This window comes from Tachysurus vachellii, chromosome 13, assembly GCF_030014155.1.
Source record: "Tachysurus vachellii isolate PV-2020 chromosome 13, HZAU_Pvac_v1, whole genome shotgun sequence".
Classification (NCBI taxonomy): Eukaryota; Metazoa; Chordata; class Actinopteri; order Siluriformes; family Bagridae; genus Tachysurus; species Tachysurus vachellii.
In genome coordinates this window covers 2077501-2098906 of record NC_083472.1, presented here as the reverse complement: position 1 = coordinate 2098906, position 21406 = coordinate 2077501, and the positions used below count along the sequence as shown (strand labels likewise).

The 21406-nt window shown below is 42.9% G+C and overlaps 1 protein-coding gene across 2 annotated transcripts in view; it reads right to left on the bottom strand.

The window, feature by feature from the left end:
* Nucleotides 1–3025: 3025 nt before the first annotated feature.
* The window catches only part of poc1b (POC1 centriolar protein B), a 34405-nt gene continuing 16024 nt past the window's right edge, over nt 3026–21406 (bottom strand). For both annotated transcript variants that reach the window (XM_060885536.1, XM_060885537.1), the window contains exons 11-12: nt 4752–4979; nt 3026–3629 (exon numbers count right to left, since the gene is read on the bottom strand). In XM_060885536.1, the coding sequence (XP_060741519.1) occupies nt 3489–3629; nt 4752–4979 (369 nt within the window). In that variant the 3' untranslated portion in view covers nt 3026–3488. The remainder of the gene's footprint in view (nt 3630–4751; nt 4980–21406) is intronic.

Sequence of the window (21406 nt, the reverse complement as noted above, 5' to 3'; positions counted from 1 at the left end):
CACACACACACACACACCACTTGATTGTGGATTACTTTTCAATACCCTCATGATCCCCAAGTGTTTACTCCTCTTACAGTACTCACTCAAACACTGAAAATTCTCACCACATGTTCGCAACGGATGTTCACACCCTGATTCTCAGCCCACACACACACACACACACACACACACACACACACACACAATTCTTTGTTACCGTCACTAAACATCTTTTGTACCATCTCTCCTTTCAGGAAGCAAAACAGGTTCTTAGCAGCACACAATCAAAGGAAACTGAAGGATACTCTGGGTCAGAGAATTTGCTTGACTTCAAAGTGAAAGACAACAGAGCAGGAGATAAGAGAGGCAGCTGATTGAAAAGTAGTGTTTTACACACACACATACACACACACACACACACACACACACACACACACACACACACACACACACACACACCTGGGTGTTGGATGTAAACCTCGTCCGTGCTACAAACGTCGGTTTTTCTCCGCACTCTAAATTTAACCTGGTTGAACGCGACCTGCTCCCCTTAACACAAGGGCTTTGAACCACTTCTTTTCCACTAGGGTTTATTTCTGTATCATTCTTTCTTCTAAAACCTGGGGAACACCTGAGCATTTCTGCAGGTGTTGGAAAAAAACGCCACAAAAAACGAACGCAGTTGTCTTTCGTCAGATCAACGATGGTTTCACCCTTCAGTTTTGCCACAAGACGACTCTGTAACCTTTAGGTAAGGAGTCTCCAGCGTAAGAGAAGGTTTTGTGTCTCAGTCGTCTGAAACACGTACATAAAATGCATAAAGGCTTGAAGACTAAACGTTTAAAATCCCTTTCCGAAGATAAAGACCTTTAACGTCTTGAACAAAATCATCCAACAATGATAAATAAAACGAAGATGAAAATGAAATACTTGCGTGTAAGATCACGTTTAACTTTTGTTTTTACCGTCATGGAAATTGGTTGAGTTGCAAAAAAAAAAAAGGTAGGTCATTAGAAAGGATGTCATTTATTCAAAGCAGTTTTTCCATAAAAAATGACAAAACAAATTCAGCAAACATTCAGAAATATTACTGATTGTTCAATAATAAAAGAGAACTGCAGCATGCACGCATTCATCATCTGCTGCTGGTACCGTGAACCTGGTGCTCACGGAGCAAGGAGGTCATGGGGCACACCTGCTGTGTGTGTGTGTGTGTGTGTGTGTGTAAAGGAAGCCTTTGAGAAGCTGGTAGGGGGTTAATTAGAAAAACAAGAGTCACATGTCGAGTGTTTGTTCTTATGCTAAGCCTGCAGAGCAAAAGTGCAAAAGCTCTTTCATGGAAAAAGGAAAAAAGGTTAAAACAAGCAAATCGCAAATAAGCCGTTCAAATGTTCTAGCGACGTCTATAAACAAGATCCACGGTATGATTCGGCTCATTATCTGGAACTACGGTCGAAAAAACAAACAAACAACCACTTTTTGCGCTTTTGATTTGAGGTCTGAGGCCGAGAGCAAGAAGAAGTGCAAGAACAAGGAAGGATGTGGTCCGCAAAACCAACACGAGGTGCAGAACCTTTTGTGCTCCTGCTCTCCCCACTTCCGCTTGACCTCAACACCAGAAGAAAGCCACGTGACTGCAAGAGAGAGTAAACACGGACGACAGAGACAAAAAAGCCACGTGACCTGATCATAGATGATGGATTAGTAATAAAACTCACTATTTCCACTTTTCTATGTCATTTCAAAGAATGACATACATCCATTTTGTTTTATTTACTCATCTATTTTTTATTCTTGGTCAATACCTACCCACCCTCCAACTCTCCAGCAGGGTTCCCACTCTTTTTTAGAGATCATATTCCAGGACACTTTCAAATTTAGCAAAAAAAAGACAAGGTTCACAGATTCACGGCCTAAAGTAATATGTTCTTCTCTCCAGAAGTCTTAAAAACAACGTACACTTTATGGCTATTACTTAACTATACTTTTAAAGACAATTTGTCATGTGAATGAAATATCAACATTTATAAAATAAAAAGGCCGCACATATTAATACCCTTTCCTTTCTCAGGCCAATGCCGTCATGCATGCTTTAGTTTGCTGTGCATTCCCCTTGCACATGATATTCAGATTAACAAGGTTAATATAACCTGCTTACCCGTCACCATTTGCTGAAAACATTCGAGCACTTAAACCATTCCTAGCACCTGAAACCGCCAACACAAGACAGCGTCATCCGTCACAGCGAGATTAAACAGCATAACAAAAAACCCGTCAAAACTCGGCGTCTCTGAACAGAGCGGTTTCTGTTACTAACGTTAATCGTTTCGACCAGTTGTAAACTGTTCTTTAAATGATCAAGAACATTTAAAAATAATAATTTTCCAGGACAACAAGATTTTTTCCAGGACAATTTTGGAACATTGGTCATTAAATTTCCAGGATTTCCAGGTTTTCCAGGATGCGTGGGAACCCTGTCACTATTTCCACTTTTCTATGTAATTTCAAAGAATGACCTACATCCATTTTGTTTTATTTACTCATCTATTTTTTATTCTTGGTCAATACCTACCCACCCTCCAACTCTTCTTCTTCTTTCATAAAACAGCTCCTACATGCGGAGGGTGAAGGCTGATAGGTGCTTCCTCTGAAACCTGTGAAAGTCACATCTCCAAACTGCTGGTGAAACCTCCTCAGAGGTTTGGCTAGTGTCACTGAGATTGACATGGGAGAGAGAGTAGGTCCCTCCCACCCAGACAGCGCAGGTCATTTTCCTCACTTAAGACTCCCGGCATCACGAGGATGCTCAGGGTGTTACGATGTACGCCTGAGATACATCTATTCTGAATTCAGTACAAAGAAACCTGTTTTCAATGACAGTTCAGTGTGTTTTTTGTAAGACAGACTGTTGAGGAACGACTACAGCTACTATATGATGAAAACGTTTAAGTCCTTTTAAGTTTGTCTGACCCTCGTGTAGATACGGGGTCTACCTTTGATTTATGCAGCACAGACCTTTTATAAAGCACACAGCTTCCCATCATTCAGGACACTCATTTATTTCTATTGAACATAAATGTACACATACACAAAGAAGGACAAAGTGAAAAAGAGAGAGAGAGAGATACAAAAAGATGTCTGTCTCTCCTGACGCGTCGTCGGACCGGCTGTCGTGAAGAATGACGCCCCTCACTGCTGTCAAAACAAGGCTGGGATGTTTTCCTAGCTGCAGCTGTCTCATCCGCAGGGACTTAATGAATTTCTGGGAGAGCCTGCTACAGGATCTGTTAAACACCCCTTAAACATCCCCCACGCTCTCCATTCTAACCCCTCACTGCCCTCCGAATTCCATCCCGTGCTTCCTTCGATTCCTTCCGTTCCCTTTTATTTCTGTTTTTCTTGCCTTCTAAAGTGAAGACGGTTCCCAAATGTGAAGCAGGAGGAGGGAGTCTCTTATACTTCAGAACAGCTTTGATGACCCCTGAAAGCTGACGATGGGCCACGTGTCAAACTGCCGGACCCTCAGCGCCTCTCGTCTCTTTGTCTGGCTGCTGCTGCATCTGCTCCAGAATAACAGCCTGGTTGTCTAGACACTCTCTCAGCTTGTCCTCTGTCAGCGTGAGACGCTCTTCCAGTACAGCCACGGTCTGAAGCACAAGCGGTTCATGCTAATTAGTGTCATACATCAGTGACATCAAGTCAAACCTCAGTAATTTAATACAGCTGGAAAATAATGGGCCTGTGCTCCAGCATTCTGGTTTAAAAGTCACTCTAAAATAAGGCTTTTGGTGTGACAATGCTAGAATCTGATCATTTATATGTACATATCGTCGCTGTCGGGCGGAAACCTCGTATGTCCAAATTTGGTCAATTTCATATTTTTTCACATATCGATGCTATTGGTCAGTCCCCACGTGGGTCTGTTATTTTTACAAGTTATTAACCAATCTAATGTCTTGAAAATAGCTTGAGCGCAAATCTCATAACTCCATTGGACACTTCAACTGTCCACCTCTTCCTCACTCCGCGGGAGAGCTTCACGGCATATTTCTCCTCAAGAAGAGTCGCAACGAATCAACACGTCTTCTGAGGTAAATGTCTTCAAAACACTGGGCTCAAAGAAAAAAAAATCTTGACCCCCGCTAGTTCTGGTGCTCGTCTGAGGACAGGAATTTAGCGCAAGACAATCCACTGTAACGCGGACTAAACCCTGTGTACTGCAGATAAGGTACGGCGTTTTTTTAATTTCCTGAAAAATAACGGTTTTGGAGATACGAGGATTCCGTCTGACAGCGACGATATATATCCCTGCCTCACAACTGATACTTGTGCAGTATGGTTACTAAACTGAATCTAGACCCGTTCTTACCCTGGGATTTATTTCCTTAATGCATAACGATACAAAGCATCGTGATACGTTTACCGAATTGAATCCAGAACTATGTGTACTGTATGCACGGTTGATCGATGGTGATAGATTTTCCATTTTCCGTTGAGCAATCCAGAACTATATTCAGGTATCCATCACCATAATGGTACCAAGGAGGCATTAACATGGCAATAGGAAATGGACTTCTGTGGAAGTTTTGGGGTGAGGGCATCATTTCTAACATGACTTAACATTAAATGCAAAAAGCAGCAGCGGCGATGGAGGAGCTCTGTGATTGTGATGCATGAGACATTTTCAAAGAGAAACTTCAGAAGTAAGTCACTGTAGTCCTGCTACCTATTCACTTTGCTCATCTTTATGAAAAGTGCTTTGACCTCACCTGAGTCAGGATGTCGAGCTGCTGAACAATGTGTTCTAACGTGCTTCTCAAAGCCGGCGAAGTCACAGAGCGTTCCTCCTGCAAGTCTGTGAGCCGTGGTTCAAGATCGTCCTCTTCCAAAGCTTCTTCCCGGTGGTGTGTGTCAGTAAATATGTCAAGATTGCGTCCTGTGCTGGTGCTGGGATGTTCGCTGGGGTCTGTGATCCAACTGGTGTGTCTACCCGCACCCTAAACGGCAGCAAAACGAGGAAACAAGAAAAGTGAGAAAATGTGAGAACACTGATAGAAGCTGGAAAAAATGGGTCATTATCAGAACATATTAGTTGATGAGCATGAATTGACTGCCCCATTTTCTCTCTCTGTTTATTCCCACCTTTGGCTAGCAAGGCTAACGTGGGCCAGCCATTATATCTTTTTGAACTGTTGCTCATGCTAAATCATGGGGCAGCTGAACAGTTAGGGAAAGCACTAACTGCACTGCGACACATTCATGAAATCACAGATGGCCATGATTTGTCAGAGGAGAGATTATGCCATCTCTTACCCAAAGACCATCAGAATTATTCCTTTCTTAGAATCCCAGACAGCTTCAGCATTGTCTTGATATTCAAATATACACAACAACAAAGCGAACACTTTTCTGTTGCACTAGTCGAGAGGCTTTTTGGACCTTCGTCCATCGGTTACACAGACATCTTAATCTTAATTAACCTGAAACATGTAAACGCTAGCTTCCGATTAGCACTGCCGCTAGCTTCCGAGGTCCTTCCACCTGTTGTTGTGTGTAGTTTTGCTGAAATGCTGCTGGTTCCATAAGCATGTGGGGCCTCTGACCCTGTGGGCCAAGCAGCACCGAGACACGGCTCATCAACAATATGGAAGACTCGAACAGGGAGGGGTGGTTAAGGGGAGGCCCACACATTCCTGCTCTAATGCAGTAAGAAAATCGATTGCAGCTCCTTGCTTCCTGAGTTGCGTCCTGACTTCAAAGAGCAGCGGTAGAGAGACAGAAGGATGGCCTGAGAGAGGATGAGGGCTGTTGAGGAGGAGGAGGAGGAGGAGGAGGCAAACAAAGCAGCCAGTGTGTAGTCCAGCCAGCTTGAGGGTCCCTCCTGTAGCCGCAGGCCACATCTGGAAAACATCTGTACTCCTCGTTCGTGAGCTCCTCCAGACCTAGCTGCCTCTTGGGTTTTTTCTGTTGTTGTCGTTGTTTCTTCCTCTCCACCTCATCAACACAGGAAGCTCAAGTTCAATGAGGCAGAAAAGGGGGGTAAGTATACTGAGGGTTTGCCTGGCTGCCAATCAAATGGCCATCAAGCAGAAACCTTTGACAAGGTCTTTTATGTTAGTGGAGTGAAAACTAGGACATGGGAATTTTCTGTGTAGCAACAACCTGGAAAAGTGTGTGATGACTGAAATACATCAGCAATGGGATCAGATAATATTTCACAGCCATGTTTACCTTCAGTGGGAACACATGCTTACCTTTAGTGGGAACACATGGTTCTTCTAAAATATGTGAAAACATTTTCTCAAACTGCTGCTTGTGAATACACTCAGACTGCCAAAATTGTTTAATATCGCTCTGATCAGATGGTAAAAATCGAGGAGCATTTCTCTCCAAAAAAAAACAAAACAAAACAAATAAAAAGCCAGATCTGCTTACCTGGACCCTGCTTACCTGGACCCTGCTTACCTGGACCCTGCTTACCTGGACACTTTGCCATAAATGGCTGTAATATTGAAGTTCAGTCTTGTGCTATTTTGATGACTTGTCTATATATTTTTACATGACTTTATAGGAATAGTGTCATTCTGGGCTTCTTGGAATGGTGTTTGGAAGAAGAAGAAGAAGAAGAAGAAGAAGAAGAAGAAGAACGGGGCATAGAAGCCTTTATTATCACCACATATACATTACAGAACAGTGGAATTCTTTTCTTCACATACCCCAACTGAGGAGGTTGGGGTCAGAGTGCAGGGGCAGCTATGATACAGCACCCCTGGAGCAGGGAGGGTTGAGGGCCTTGCTCAAGGGCCCAGCAGTGGCAGCTTGGCTGTGCTGGGCCTTGAACCCCGATCCTCCAATCAACAACCCAGAGCCTTAACCAGTTGAGCCCCAATGCACCAGTGCATTTTACCGGTTATCATCATTGTGTCTGAAATATTCCTTGCATAGTCGTTTGACCTAAATTTGTTCAAATTAAACAATTCCAGCCATTCGGTTGCACACGCACTCATTCATGCGGCCAGGACAGTGCAGTTATATAACAAAAGATCTGAGTACCATATATAGTCAAGTGATTGTACAATCCTGACATTGTGTTCAGAGGGACTGAAGTGGTCACAGGTGGGTCATTACAGCTTGAATATAATCATTCAGCTCCGAGGACAGACCCATGGCCATTATGTTGGGCGAGCTATAATTTATGTCAACAGGCTCTCTGGCTGCTAAACAGGTACTTGGTCTGCACTAAGCCAATGGGAATATTTATGAGCTCCTTGAGCCCTACAGAAAAGCCCAGACGAGTCTTTGAAATATCACAAAGCTCCTCGTGCTGCGGCCCAGAAACAGAACTTTACTGGAGATCAGAGCGATCGTGGAAAAGTGTGTCCTCGCTTAGCCCCATTAATAAAATAAAAACTTGGTCATGAGGCTCTTTAGTACAATATCCTCTTGACATTACTATGAAAGTGCAACAGATTTAATGCCTAGGATTGAAACCAAAACCTCATGTTCACACACTTACATAATAATAGATGTGATCTATTTTACAATTCCAACCAATGTCAAGATTATCCAGTGTCCATAACTGTCCATTTTAGGTGTAGAGATACTTTTTTCCATTTGGTTAAGAAAACGAAAATTAGACTACGTCACGATGTGGATGTACATCGTACCCTAGTGCTGTTGACTGGCCATAAGGCGTTGATGTTTTTACTAATGCATTTGTTTGCTGACACGGGGAAGTTTATGGAAGAATCTCCCATGTCGAACGGTGTAACGGGTTAAAAGGGAGCTTTTTTCAAGGGAAAGTAGTTTACACTTCTCAGCAACATGATGAGCTGCATTTCTGTGGATTATTGCCTATTAATGTGGGCTTTCATAAGATGGGAACAAATTACTGCTGCGTAACTCCCGGCCACAGCCAATCAGAAGGTAAGTTAAACCCTGTGATAAGCAGCTAATCTTCGAGATAAACTTTAATGCTGTGTGGGAATGAATAAAAACAGAATCAGAGTGGTGATTTTCTGTATGTACAACATATGTGATGGTGTAGATCAAGGCCAATCGAGTGGTTAGACTACCACTAGTCGTGGCCTAATGGTTAGAGAGTCTGACTCCTAACCCTAAGGTTGTGGGTTCGAGTCTCGGGCCGGCAATACCACGACTGAGGTGCCCTTGAGCAAGGCACCGAACCCCCCCCAACTGCTACCCGGCCGCCGCAGCATAAATAGCTGCCCACTGCTCCGGGTGTGTGTTCACGGTGTGTGTGTGTGTTCACTGCTGTGTGTGTGCACTTTGGATGGGTTAAATGCAGAGAACAAATTCTGAGTATGGGTCACCGTACTTAGCCGTATGTCACGTCACTTTCCCTTTCACTAGACCCAGAATAAATCACATTCAGAAATGATTTGTTATCTCCAGAAACTGGTCATGTCTTTATTAAGTTGGTGGCTAACTGAACATAATGCTAAACCAACAGAAAGCTTAGTCATACCTGCATTAACCTAGACATCTTTTTACTGAATGAAATTCCTCTCGTCTATCAATATTTCGAATGATCAAGTGCCACATTTACTATTTAATTTGCAAAGGACCTACACATTATGATGCTCTGAAAAGAATTAGTTTTTCGGTCATAATTCAATATTATGTACGTATTAGTCGCGGCAAACAAATGGGTCAATAGGTTCCTGTGAAAGAGTTGTGGAAGCAGACGACAGGAACAGAGGAACAGAGGAACAGAGGAACCGATTTCCCCTTCAATTCCAGTCGCTCAAACGCATTAAGCGATTAGGAGCGTAACGCCTCCAGCCTTGTGATGGAGACGAGAACATTTCCCTTGTCACAGGATGCCCTGTAATGGCATTAAAGTGAGCACTCTCAGTACAAGGAAAGCCTTATTGAAATCAAAGGCAGCATTAGCTTCTGACCCTTCGCCCGCTGCCTCATCTACCGCCAAGTTCATTTCAGCCTTCAGCCCCTCGCTCGCTGCCTCTTTATCAGCTCTGGTGCAGATCAAAGTCCGATTTCCTCTGTGTGTATTACCTGCTCAAGGGAGCCTTAATGGAGTTACAGCTACTCTCTGGCTCCACTCGCTGCTCTCATTACCTTTCATATTGGTGTATGGTGCATGCATGCAGCATATACTTCCTTCCTGTACTTCTTACTTCTTGAAAGAGAGCGGGATGCGACTCAAGCTGCCTTGAGCAAGCATACTGTATGTGCTTGGTTTATTTTTAACCGACAGAATGCTAAACAGGTAAACGATGATAAAAAATACATATTATACACTGCAAGGCAATCGAGACCTGGTGTAACTAACAGCGTGTCAGAAAAAATCCACTTCCTGTTTTATCAGATATTTTGGCGAGCTGCCTTCGCTGACTTTTGCTGACTGAAGCAAACGGAGATGACCGCCGATGCTGGCGGGTACAGAGGAAACGTGAAACCAACACTTGTCATGTTGAATGTAGGCCATTTCCTGCCAGGGGAAGTGAGTTACAGCCATCTGAAGCTTCCTGAGACTGAGAAATGAGGGCCATGACTTGATGAGGACCTGGGATTATTTCAAGCCTCTGGAATCATAAAGCTCTGCCTACTTGCTTCGTTTTGAAAGAAAGGATTTCATGTTGTAGCTGTTACTTGCATGCTGCTTATTATATAAGAGTTTAACACCAAAATTTTATGTACTAATTCTGATTCATTCATTTTTTATTCCAGTGCAGCATCAAATCACGGCTTTATAACAAGTCTGTTAATAAACACCTTTTATTTCTTTCTGCAAAAGATGTTGCATAGGATCCAGGGCAGATACAGATGACTTGGGGGGGAAGTCGTGGCCTAATGGTTAGAGTGTTTGACTGTTGTGGGTTCGAGTCTCGGGCCGGCCACGACTGAGGTGCCCTTGAGCAAGGCACCGAACCCCCCCAACTGCTCCCTGGGCACCGCAGCATAAATGGCTGCCCACTGCTCCGGGTGTGTGTTCACGGTGTGTGTGTGTGTGTGCACTTTGGATGGGTTAAATGCAGAGAACGAATTCTGAGTATGGGTCACCGTACTTAGCCGTATGTCACGTCACTTACGGGTGTCTTACAGATGATATCACACTTCGACTGAGATTACTGTAAAAAAGCCTAAACGTGGTTACAGGATTGAAACCTGTACCATGATGCTTGTTGGCCAACTCTCGTTTTCTCGAACGAATGCATGCTCTCTGTCGTTCTCTCTCTGTCCGGTTTGTCAGGCCGCATTATTGTCGGCTTCCTGCGCCTAGTGAAATACCAGGTCACAGGATATAATGCTCTTGTGCAATCGAGCAAACTGCTTATCTGAGAAATGACAGGGACAGATCTGTCAGGAAACACATGATAAGAGACAGGAAAGAGAAAGAGCAGAGCAGAGCAGATAATGGACCAATATTAGCCTGGTGATTAGAAAGGCTTTTTAAAGCGACGGTGGGAGATTCCTGTACGGAAACGAGTGAAGTGTAAAGAGAGAGAGAGAGAGAGAGAGAGAGAGAGAGAGAGAGAGAGAAAAAACAATTCATTTTGACAAAATTCCTGTGCGAAGCGAAGTCTGTCACCAAGATCCCACTGAGAAGATGAGTCATCAACCAAGAGCGAGCAAGCTAGAGCATGCTCACACACACACACACATTCAGAAAGCTGTTTGGGCTGGCTGTGATTATCTCAATCACAAGGCGATAAAGTAGTGCACAGAATCAAAGAAGCGCTAATGTTCTCCTCACGAACAAGTGCTGTCATTATCCTGATGTTTTTATTTCATCCTTTAATGTCTCACGTCGGAGAAACGCAGCCTTGCAACCAGATGGACCTGCTAAACCGTGCACATAAAATCCTCGCCAAATGACTCATATCGACCGGGTTAAGTCGTGATGAGACGACGCGGTGCTGAATAACCTGGAGCTTGAATTGTTTATTGTGTCTGCTCTTAAGAGCTGGTTACTGTCCGGGTCTTCTGAGGAAACCCATTCTGCCAGAAATGCAGTCCAAGCTAAACAAACTGGGATTTCTGGCTTCCATCCAACGGAAATTTTGCTCCTTATATAAAGATATTAGCGCAGATGAGTCATATCGCGGTGGAGGTTAAGCCTCTGGACCGCGCCGTATAAACAGGGATAATACGATAGCCTGTACGGGCAGAGACGGCCTCGAGACGCAAGAAGGTTCAGGAGAAGAAATGTGGAATGACTCATTGCTGTGAAAAAAAAAAGCCTTCACAAAAAAAGTGACGCGATGAACTCTTAGAGATGATTATGCGTACGCTACACAGCGTTGGTGCGTGTTTTACGGTCCGGCGGGGCAGACGGCAGGCCAGGTGAGCTCCAATGGCGGATACAAATTAGCCCTCGCTGTGGAGATTCGGAACAGGAAGCCATTAGCGCAGCATTACGCAGCGGATGCGGACCAGGAAATTAAATCCGCCTGTCTTCAAGAAACTGATGTCACCGTTCTGCCTGTGGGTAATGGATCATTACTGCCTTCCGTTAAGAGGCTGAGAGGTGGACGAAGTGAGGGAGAGAGAGAGAGAGAGAGAACTTCAGGAGTAAAAATCACAATATATTCCAGCTGGTGGTCTGGTTTTCAGCTACACCAGTGTTTATTATGTTCTAAAAAGGTTATTTAAAAAAAATGATCAGGTTAAATGTAAAGCAGGCAACTTTTACTAAAGGTTATCGCTTCTGATCTCAGACTAGGAAAAAAATTTAAATGCTGTTATTTCCTGTCAGCATTTAAATGAAGTGGTTGTGGTTGTAGTTTCTCCAGCCGCTAACAGAAAGCTAATGTTGGTTTACTGTTTAACTCTGAGATCCCATCATTAACACGAGGGTCAACAGCACGCTGTGACTCAGGCAGCTGTGTTTGAACAGATATGCACGTCCGGTCATCCATCCATCCATCCATCCATCTCAAAATCTCTCCATACATACATACATTAATCTATATATCCATCTATTTCCCTATATCTATCTATCTATCTATCTATCTATCTATCTATCTATCTATCTATCTATCTATCCTTCCTCCACCTACCCATCCTTCTATTCATCCTTCCATCCATCTACATATCCATCTCTATTTCACTATCCATCCATCCATCCATCATCTGAATCTCAAAATCTCTCTATCCATCAATACATACATTATCTATCTATCTATCTATCTATCTATCTATCTATATACATCTATCTATCCTTCCTCCACCCACCAGTCCTTCTATCCATTCTTCCATCCATCTACATATCCATCTCTATTTCACTATCCATCCATCCATCCATCCATCCATCCATCATCTGAATCTCAAAATCTCTCTATCCATCCATACATAATCTATATATCCATCTATTTCCCTATATACATCTATCTATCTATCTATCTATCTATCTATCTATCTATCTATCTATCTATCCTCCACCCACCAGTCCTTCTATCCATCCTTCCATCCATCTACATATCCATCTCTATTGCACTATCCATCCATCCATCCATCCATCCATCCATCGCCTTGATTATGTAAGATGTGTCTTTTGGCAGGCTGAAGGTTAAAGGTCCGATTTTCAGGACTAAAAAAACGAGCATTTATTTAGCTGTATTATTTAAGCTTGTTTTGACCTACAACACCTGATAAATATTCTATCTGATAAAATATAATATAAAGAATATTTGAATTCAAGTGGCCTCTGTGTAGACTAGATTTTTTTCTTCTTTTGAAAAACTAAAAATAAACGATCGACGATACTCTGGCGTGATAAAGATCTAGATCCTGGTGTCTATCATCACACACGTCCCCTCAGCAGTGCTATGGGACATGTTCAGTGGGTTTGAGCTTCAGGTTGTTAGCTGTAGCTGTACGGATGAACAAACATGGTGCAATACAGCGACTGTGCAACAGCTTCGGTGTATTGCCGGTTTCTGTGTGTGTTAGTGTCCAAATTTAGAACCATGCCGATAGATTTAGGATTTTATACAATAGAGCTGTAGTGAATTTCAGAGCAATGTGACCGCTGTAGAAGACATCGGTAAACTTTCAGCACTGTATCCAGCATAGTCGTCCATCCTGCTCCAGAACTCAGGTGTGTGTTTGTATGGTTCTCCAACGTGTCTTCTTTTGGTCAGTGTCCTCGACCTGCTAACTCGTAATAATTTGCGGCCTTTTCAGTTTCCATCCTTCCTTCTTTATTTTTTTTTTTAAAGTTTCGTTTTGTGCAACACATCCTGCTCTTGTTCTCGGCTCTGGTTCACATTTCATCTCGTGTCTGAGGCTTGTTTTTTTTTTTCAAACTTTCTGTTCCTCGTTTCCCATCGTGGCTCTTCCACTTATTGTGAATTGCAGTCAGCACTCGTGTTTCCACTCTCCACCCGTCTCTCGTCTTCTTCCTCTCGTCGCTTCTGTTTTTTCCCCTCTGTGTGCGTTCGCTCGGAGTGTAAAAGCTTGTGGAGAAGATAGAGCTGAAGTGAGGATGAATGTTGTGGTCAAATTAAAAGTTAACGATGTGAGTTTACTGACACAAAAACGTATTGGTAAAAAAAAATTGGAAGAAAAGTGAAATTAATTAACATCTTGATGTTGTTTGTTTGGTTCTCTCTCTCTCCCTGTCTCTCTCTCTGTTTCTCTCTCTGCCTGTCTCTCTCTCTCTGTCTGTCTGTCTCTGTCTCTCTCTCTGTCTGTCTGTCTGTTCCGTCTGTCTCTCTCTCTTTCTTTGTCTGTGTCTGTCTGTCTGTCTGTCACTCTCTCTCTCTGTCACTCTCTCTCTGTCACTCTGTCTGTCTGTCACTCTCTGTCTCTCTCTCTCTGTCTGTCTGTCTCTCTCTGTTTGTCTGTCTGTCTGTCTGTCTCTCTCTCTCTTTCTTTGTCTCTCTCTCTCTCTCTCTCTCTCTCTCTCTCTCTCTTTCTTTATCTGTGTCTCTCTGTCTGTCTCATATGCTGGTGTTAAGTTTTATGTAACTGACCCACTTTGAATGCTTTTTTCCTCCTAAATTGATTCCTGTGTCCATTCCACATGACGCACAGAGCAGAAGGTTTACACACACAAGCTGTTATTTCCTCAAACGTACACAAACACCTTTCACACCTGAGCTCACCGTTAACGCCGGAGTTGAGCTTTTAACCGGAACCTAGCGTGATGTTTACGGTCCATGCAAATGCCAAAAAAGTGCGTCAAACTGTAACCGAAACCAAATTTAAAATGCTTCCTAACGCAGGTGGATTTACATATGTTTCCCTACATAATTCTTTGTTTGCATGCGTCTGCCTACCACACGCAGGCTTACTGGATTTGCTGGTGTTTAGCACGCTAATAACCCTGCAGTGGTGCAGCAGATTGGGTGAAGGTTCCTGAGTTGATTGACGGCCGTAACCGTGGGTGGCTCGAGGCCCAGCTGAGCCCATGGCCTTCAGAAAGCTCAGCTGGAGAGAGTCGTGCACAGCGAGCGCGTCTCGGAGGCAGCGGGGGCTCTTTCAAACCTGCCATTAGCCCAAGAGCCTCATGCAGGACCTTCTCAATACAACACACACTGCCGTGAAATTGAAGGAGTCCTGAAGGAGCTTTCTCGCATGTTTAAAGCCACGGTCTGGATTTTTTTCCAAATCATTCCATCATATATATTTGATCTGCTCATTAAGCTAATTGTGAAGGGTCAGGGTTTATGACAGTTGGGTCATTTCCTGATAAATCTGATGAGGTGTTTGGGCCTACGTTAGCTTTTGGGTGTTTGTTTCTATTAACGGATATTTTCTCGGGTTATGGTCAATAACAAAAGTCCTAAAATTAAAAACCATTAAGACTTTATTTGAATATATCAAAACTTAAGATATTATAGTGATTCATCAAGCAGAAGGTGAAACTTGTGATTTCACAAAAACTAAAAAAAAAAAAAGCCAATCTGGTCATCAAATCTCACCAACATGAGCAATTAAAGAAAACTAAGGCTTACTGGGCAGCCCGGATTCCAAAGAAAACTGAACTTCTGTCGTTTTCAGTTATTTGTTGTGGTGCGGTTGTTCCTCTTATGTTTGCTCTTCTCACCACAGCACAGGGTACTCACTTCCTGTTCTCACACACCAAAAAAAAAACCTGTGGTTTGGACCTGGACACGCTTCACCGAGTTAGTGGTGTAGAAACATGAGGTAGGATGCTAAATCCTTGTTGGCGTGGCTGTCTAGACTTCCTGCCAGATACGAGCAGCAGATAGCAGTCTGAGAATAGAGAGCGTGTGAACAGAAACGGGCATCTTCATGCCAAGATCATAAAGTAGAAGATCACGACTCTGTGGTACTTCCTATGACCTGGATTGGTGTCACAGGAAGGAGTGTGTAGAAAGGGTTCCAAATTGAGATGTCGGAAATTTTTACGGTTGTGTGCTTTTGTGACAGGGAAACGTGTGTGAACGTATGTGGATGAGTGCTTTAGGAAACCTTTTGTGGTGTCTGCGGCAAGCTTTTAGCGTGTAAGCCTGTGTGTACATCCATTTGAGTGTCCGGTTCCCACAGGAACCAGATTTTCATGAAGTCTATAATCTGACACACAGTATTTCTGAATTGCTGTAACAATCAAGGGCTTCGGCATCTCAGTCTGAACAAGCCGATTAAGCTAAATGCAAGAAAAGAGGCTTGGACTCCCACCAACTGAGTCCAATATTAAACCCAAGGCTCCTCAGGATCCCCTTAAAGCCTCAGAAACCTTTGCATTCCATTAGTCAGGCCCCGACGTTGGCCTTTAGACTCTGTGCTCTGTGGTATCTCAGCAATCTTAGAAATGAATAAAACATGAAACATGAACATGTTCGAGGAGATACGATGGTGATGAACGATGGTAGCCTAGTGGTTAAGGTGTCGGACTACCAGTCGGAAGGTTGTGAGTTTGATTCCCATGTCCACCAGGCTGCCACTGCTGGGCCCCTGAGCAAGGCCCTTAACCCTCAGTTGGTCAGTTGTATAAAATGAGATAAAAAAAAGTAAGTCGCTCTGGATATAAGGGCGTCTGCTAAATGCTGTAAATGTAAAGAACCTATCAGATGCTGAGCACTATGCTATTGCTCGTTTATTCCAATGTAGTGTCAAAAAAACGTTTTGACGTTTTCTAGCTTTATTTTTTTTTTGTTCGTCGTTGTCTTTTCTTCCACAACGTACCACAAATCCACACGTTTACAAAGAACGGCCTAACAGAGTCGTCTCTTTGCGAACAGTAGTGTGTAAACATTTACAGCATTTAGCAGACGCCCCTTATATCCAGAGCGACTTACATTTTAATACAACTGAGCAATTGAGGGTTAAGGGCCTTGCTCAGGGGCCCAGCATTGGCAGTTTGGTGGATGTAGGAATCGAACTCACAACCTTCCGATTGGTAGCCCAACACCTTAATCACTAGACTACCACGTCCCCACAAGGGCCAGGACGAGTGAGTAAGGATGTCATCGCAGAGATGGAGAATCCCATTTTACCGGTGCCAGAGGAAAGTCTCGATCATGTGCTAAGTAGGAAACCAAAAGCCTCAGACAGCAGCAGCTTGCCTTTCCTTTCACAGCTGGGTTGGACAGAAACGGCTTCCTGTGCCAGACAGGAAAGAAACCGGCACCGGGTTTTGCAGCACCTCCGGCGTATCGAATAAACACGGCACGAAACCGGCTACTACATTTAGCCCTGCGTGAGAGGTGCTGGGATCTCCTTCCACTAACAGGCTCATAAATAAGCAGCTACGCCAGCTCACCGAAGGAAGGTGTCCGGGGAGGGGAGGCGTGACAGGAAGAGAGAACGGTGTGGCATCTGATGAATGCGCTGGAACTCGAGCTCCCAACCTGATGCGTTCTTCCACCGTGGCTCAGGAGGAGAGGTGAATGGAGGTCAGTGCAAAGAGTGGGTGAGGAGATTGACGAGTCAAGCCTTCAGACAAGAATGGTGGATGTTTTCCTGTGTGCGTTTTACAAGATGGATGGGGGAGGTTAAAAAAAAAAAGAAAGAAAGAAAAAAAGAAAAAGTAAAAGCACTTGAGGGAGAAGGAAATGAACAAAGATAAGTGGGTTGTTCTTCATCATAACTGAAATTCCACGACTGCGTGGGTCGGGTTAATGTCAATCACATCTGCTCAAAGCGTGATCTTTTACTGTGCTGGGTTTGGTCTTCTACTCGTACGAGAACATCTCAGGACAGTGTTGAATGAGAAGAATCTCAAAATTTACTCCAATTAAAAAAAAGTGAACCTTCTAACACAGCTGTTTGATGTAATGATCATGATATGTTAAATATATATAACTCTATAACTCACAGTGCCTGGTGGATATTAACGTACACGTGGAGCGGTTCCATCGCATGCTTTCTGGAAGAATTTGTGTGATTAAAAAAGAATTTAATATGTTTTTATAAATTTTTAATTATTTTAATTGTTATTCATTTAAAAATATATAAATATTAAACGGTAAAAATGCAAAAAAGAATGTAATTCCACAGAAAAAGTAATAAAATGGATGTAAATAAAAATAATCCCATAATCTCAGAAAAATAAATATATTTTTTAGATGATATCAACATCACGATAAATAGTCCTCATGCTGCAGCCCTACATTAATCTATATTTTTTTTTAACCAGTGTAATGTAATTTCTTCCTGAATTTCTTTCCACTCAGATCACTTCTTAGATCATCTGAAGCTAATGGTTATGTTTTTTTTATTATTATTATTTCTTTTTTTAAAGTTCCACGGTCTTAAACATCAGTAATTACATATCAAAGTCTTGTAAAATGTTTCAGTATATCTCTATTGAGTGGTGTGTAAATAATTTGAAACGTTTGGTGCCAAAAGCAAACAAACTAATAAATAAATCGATCCGCTGTCCTGATATCATGATACGTGTCATACCGTCTTCCAGCATTGCCCGAGTCGCTCCCTTGCTCCTTCTGCATTTGTTCTTTTCAGCAGAAACTTTATCTTTATCTCTTAATCCCTCCTGTGTTGATGGGGGAACATTACACAATAGTGGGAGGGTCACGTATAAACTGTAATGATGATCGCCTAAAGGATTGAAACAATGGGCCTTCTTAAGAAAGACAAAAGACTGGAACAATACGAACAATGGTGAACTTCCACTGTCCAGAATGAGGGGCCTCATAAAAACCTCGTTTTAATTTCGGAGCGTCGTTCTGTTCTTGTCTTTACATCTGACTCGCAGGTGGCTGTGAGGGTGGTGGAGCTCCAGAACCACCCGGGAGGTGGTGACCCTGCCACGACCCTCGCTCTGGTTCCTCTGGTATCTTCCTCTTCCTTCACAGCATCTGTAGAACAAAGTCCTCTGTGCAGGGGTTCATTCTGTACACTCAGGATCTTCACTGTATGGATCAGGGACAGTGGTGTAGAAGCAGGTGTCTATATACACTAACGTCCAAATGACATTAATGGCTTTTATTTTGCATGAATGAACTCGAAGCGTTGTTAGTTTCTCATGAGCCACTGTGACTGGAAAGGGCATGAGATGAAGGACAGGGACGGTGTGTCCTGTTTTACTTTGGAGAACAAAAAAAAAACCAGCTTTTATGGTGTATTTGAGTGATATGTTTTACTACCACACACAATGTTGTGTATAGATGATATATTTATGAAATCAAGTAAGGATGACACAGGATGTATAAACCGAACTGCGTTTATTCTACTTGTTAAATCAAGTGTTTGACAAGTCACCAGCGAGGACAGAAAACATCATCCTGTCAAACCGATGTCACTTATATCTGCAAGCTAACAATTAAAGACTGAACATTATAAATAAGCTGCAGTCACCGGTCATTCGTCTACATCCTGGACCTACAGGATGTAGATAAATAACTACTAATGTATTATGTAAGGTTTAGTCCAGTTGCTCTGGTGTAGATCCTGTTGTTTGGGTGAAGGCAAAATACAGTGGAACGACGTTCTTTCTAGAAATGTCACCCACATCCAGTTCCTAATTTGGTCTGCATGAACAGCGTGGTAAGAGAAGTCAGCCCTCTGTTTGGTGGTTTAGATACAAGTGGAGCAGAAACCAAGCTTACCCTGCACTTAAAACGTCATGCCGTCAGACAAACTGCTGCCATCTGACCCCGCATTACCGCTCGCACGAGGAACTCTCGCACTTCTGCTTCATTTAACGTCTTAGCTCACTACCGCCCCGGTCTTATGTACCGAGGAACGGTTTAGGATTAGAAATGAGAAAACCTCCATCTAAAACTTGAAGGAGAAGGAGGAAAAAAAAAAAAGGAGAACTGATTTCCAGCCGCAGGAAACAGAGTGCGTACTGATTCTGGGTAATCTTCACATAATCAGGGACATTACTGAAGAGCTTGGGAAGTGTGTTTCCTGAATGATCACCCTCACATGAGAAGGTCTAAAAATAACACAGAACAGAGAAAAAAGAGAGAGAGAGAGCAGATGGAGGAGTACGTCTGAAGAGCAAGTCAACGTTTCCTTTCAGTGACAGGGCTTTGAAGTACAAAACCTATTAAGATGAAAGAAAGGGCTTCCGAAAACAGAACAAAAGCAGGGACCAGATCAATAATTAGATTAGATTTTTTTTTTTTAGGTACGTTAGGCCTTGAAGGTTGCACGTGTCTGAATAATCCAGATCTCTGTTACGGCAATAAATGAAAGAATTAATAGTGACATTTCTGCAGGGAAGATCTGGAGAGTCATGATTTCATTCTGCATTTCCTTTGGACACAGGAAGTGATTGACTCGACATGCCGATATGGATTAAGAAACCACAAACCTGAAAGAAGCTCCAGGAGCTAGCTGAAGAACTGGAGAGAAAAGCTTTATTAGTGAAAGCAACCTTTATCCGTGCCTGTCCGCGGTATCCTAGACGACAAGACGGAAAGGTGTATTATTGGGAAAAACAACATTATTGAGATGAAGTCGAGGGTCTGCGTTCCGTTCAAGAATTCCGTTCTTGATAGCACTCCCAGAACCGAAGATACCCGAGTTGGTAAAACGTTCCTCTGAGAAGAACTCCACCATCTTCAAACTCCGGTTTCTTCTTACAACAAGGGACAGAGAATAATAAAGCACCAGCAATCCAGGTTTACTGTCAACTACCTCCTTAGATTAAGACCTGCCCCTGAATGAAAGCAAAACTTGCTCAGGATTTCTTTTTCCTCTAAAACACCTATTTTCATTTCTGGGCAGATTAAATTCCAAATATTATAATAATAATAATAATAATAATAATAATAATAATAATAATAATAATAATAATAATAATAATAACTAGAACGTACATTTCCTGAAGAAAATGTCAATGGTGCTTGCACGTGGCAAATCCAGGAGGCTAGTCGAGACGAGCGTGTGACGTCATCTGAATACTCTTGAGGAAGTTTTCCTCATTGTGCTGAGTGTTTTGATATGTCACATGTCCATGTTGTGCTAATTTTTTATTTTCACGTGACATCATCAAAATACACGTGAGGAAGTTCCCCTCTTTGTTCTGAGTGTTTTGATAGGTCACATGTCCATGTTGTAAAAAGTTTTTTGATTTTGCATATTTTGGGGGCGGGGCTGCGGCAAAACCGGAAGGCCAGTCGGTACACCGATTTAAAAGTTTGTTCAGAGTATTTGACACGTCATTCATGGGTCTAGGACAAAAGCTGCGGGACAAGTTACGCGCCGAAGTTTTGTCCGGCACAATAACAAGAATGTTGCTTTGCAAGCACCATTAATAATAAAGCAGTAAGTTGCTTTCGAAGTCATGTACATTGGTTCTTCCTCCAACTGTTCAGGAACATCGTGCTTCATCATGCTCTTTAGTTAGAGATGATGTAAAAGCTGGTTTTGGGCTTATCAGCAAACAGTTGAACGACAATATGGGGAATATAGCGAAGAGTTAAGCAAAGTAGACCAACAGGATGAGTCGACAAAAACTCGTCATTTTATTGCACAATGAATATCGAATGGCATTAGAATGGGGTGGGAACGGTGCTGCAACCAACGGGACATGGTGTAGGGCATGACAGGAGCAGGATGTGGCACAGAGGGATGGATTTTAAACATAAGGATGTTTGGTAAAAAAGTGAAAACGTAACAAAAGTCAACCAATTAGAGACGATTTCCAACATAAGAACTGGTCTACGATGTTTTAATCACCTATAGTTGACCACTAGGAACTGTGATTGGGGTTAAAAATAGGATTCATAGCAGCACTGCTCTGGAGGTAATTGGCCTGAGGTGTGATTGTGACCTTGTGTTCCTGTTAAATCTCTCACACATACGCACGACTCTTCGCAAAGGAGAAAACTTCATCTGCGGTAAAAGAAAACAAGCTTGAAACCCGTCCGTCGTCAGGTCAGGTCAGCGCTTTGGCGGTAGCACCAGCGTGTTAATGAGACACTTTCTGCTTCCTGGCAGAGAGACGGAGCGAGGACAACTGACCTGAGATCGGTTCTCAGGCTCCTGAGGT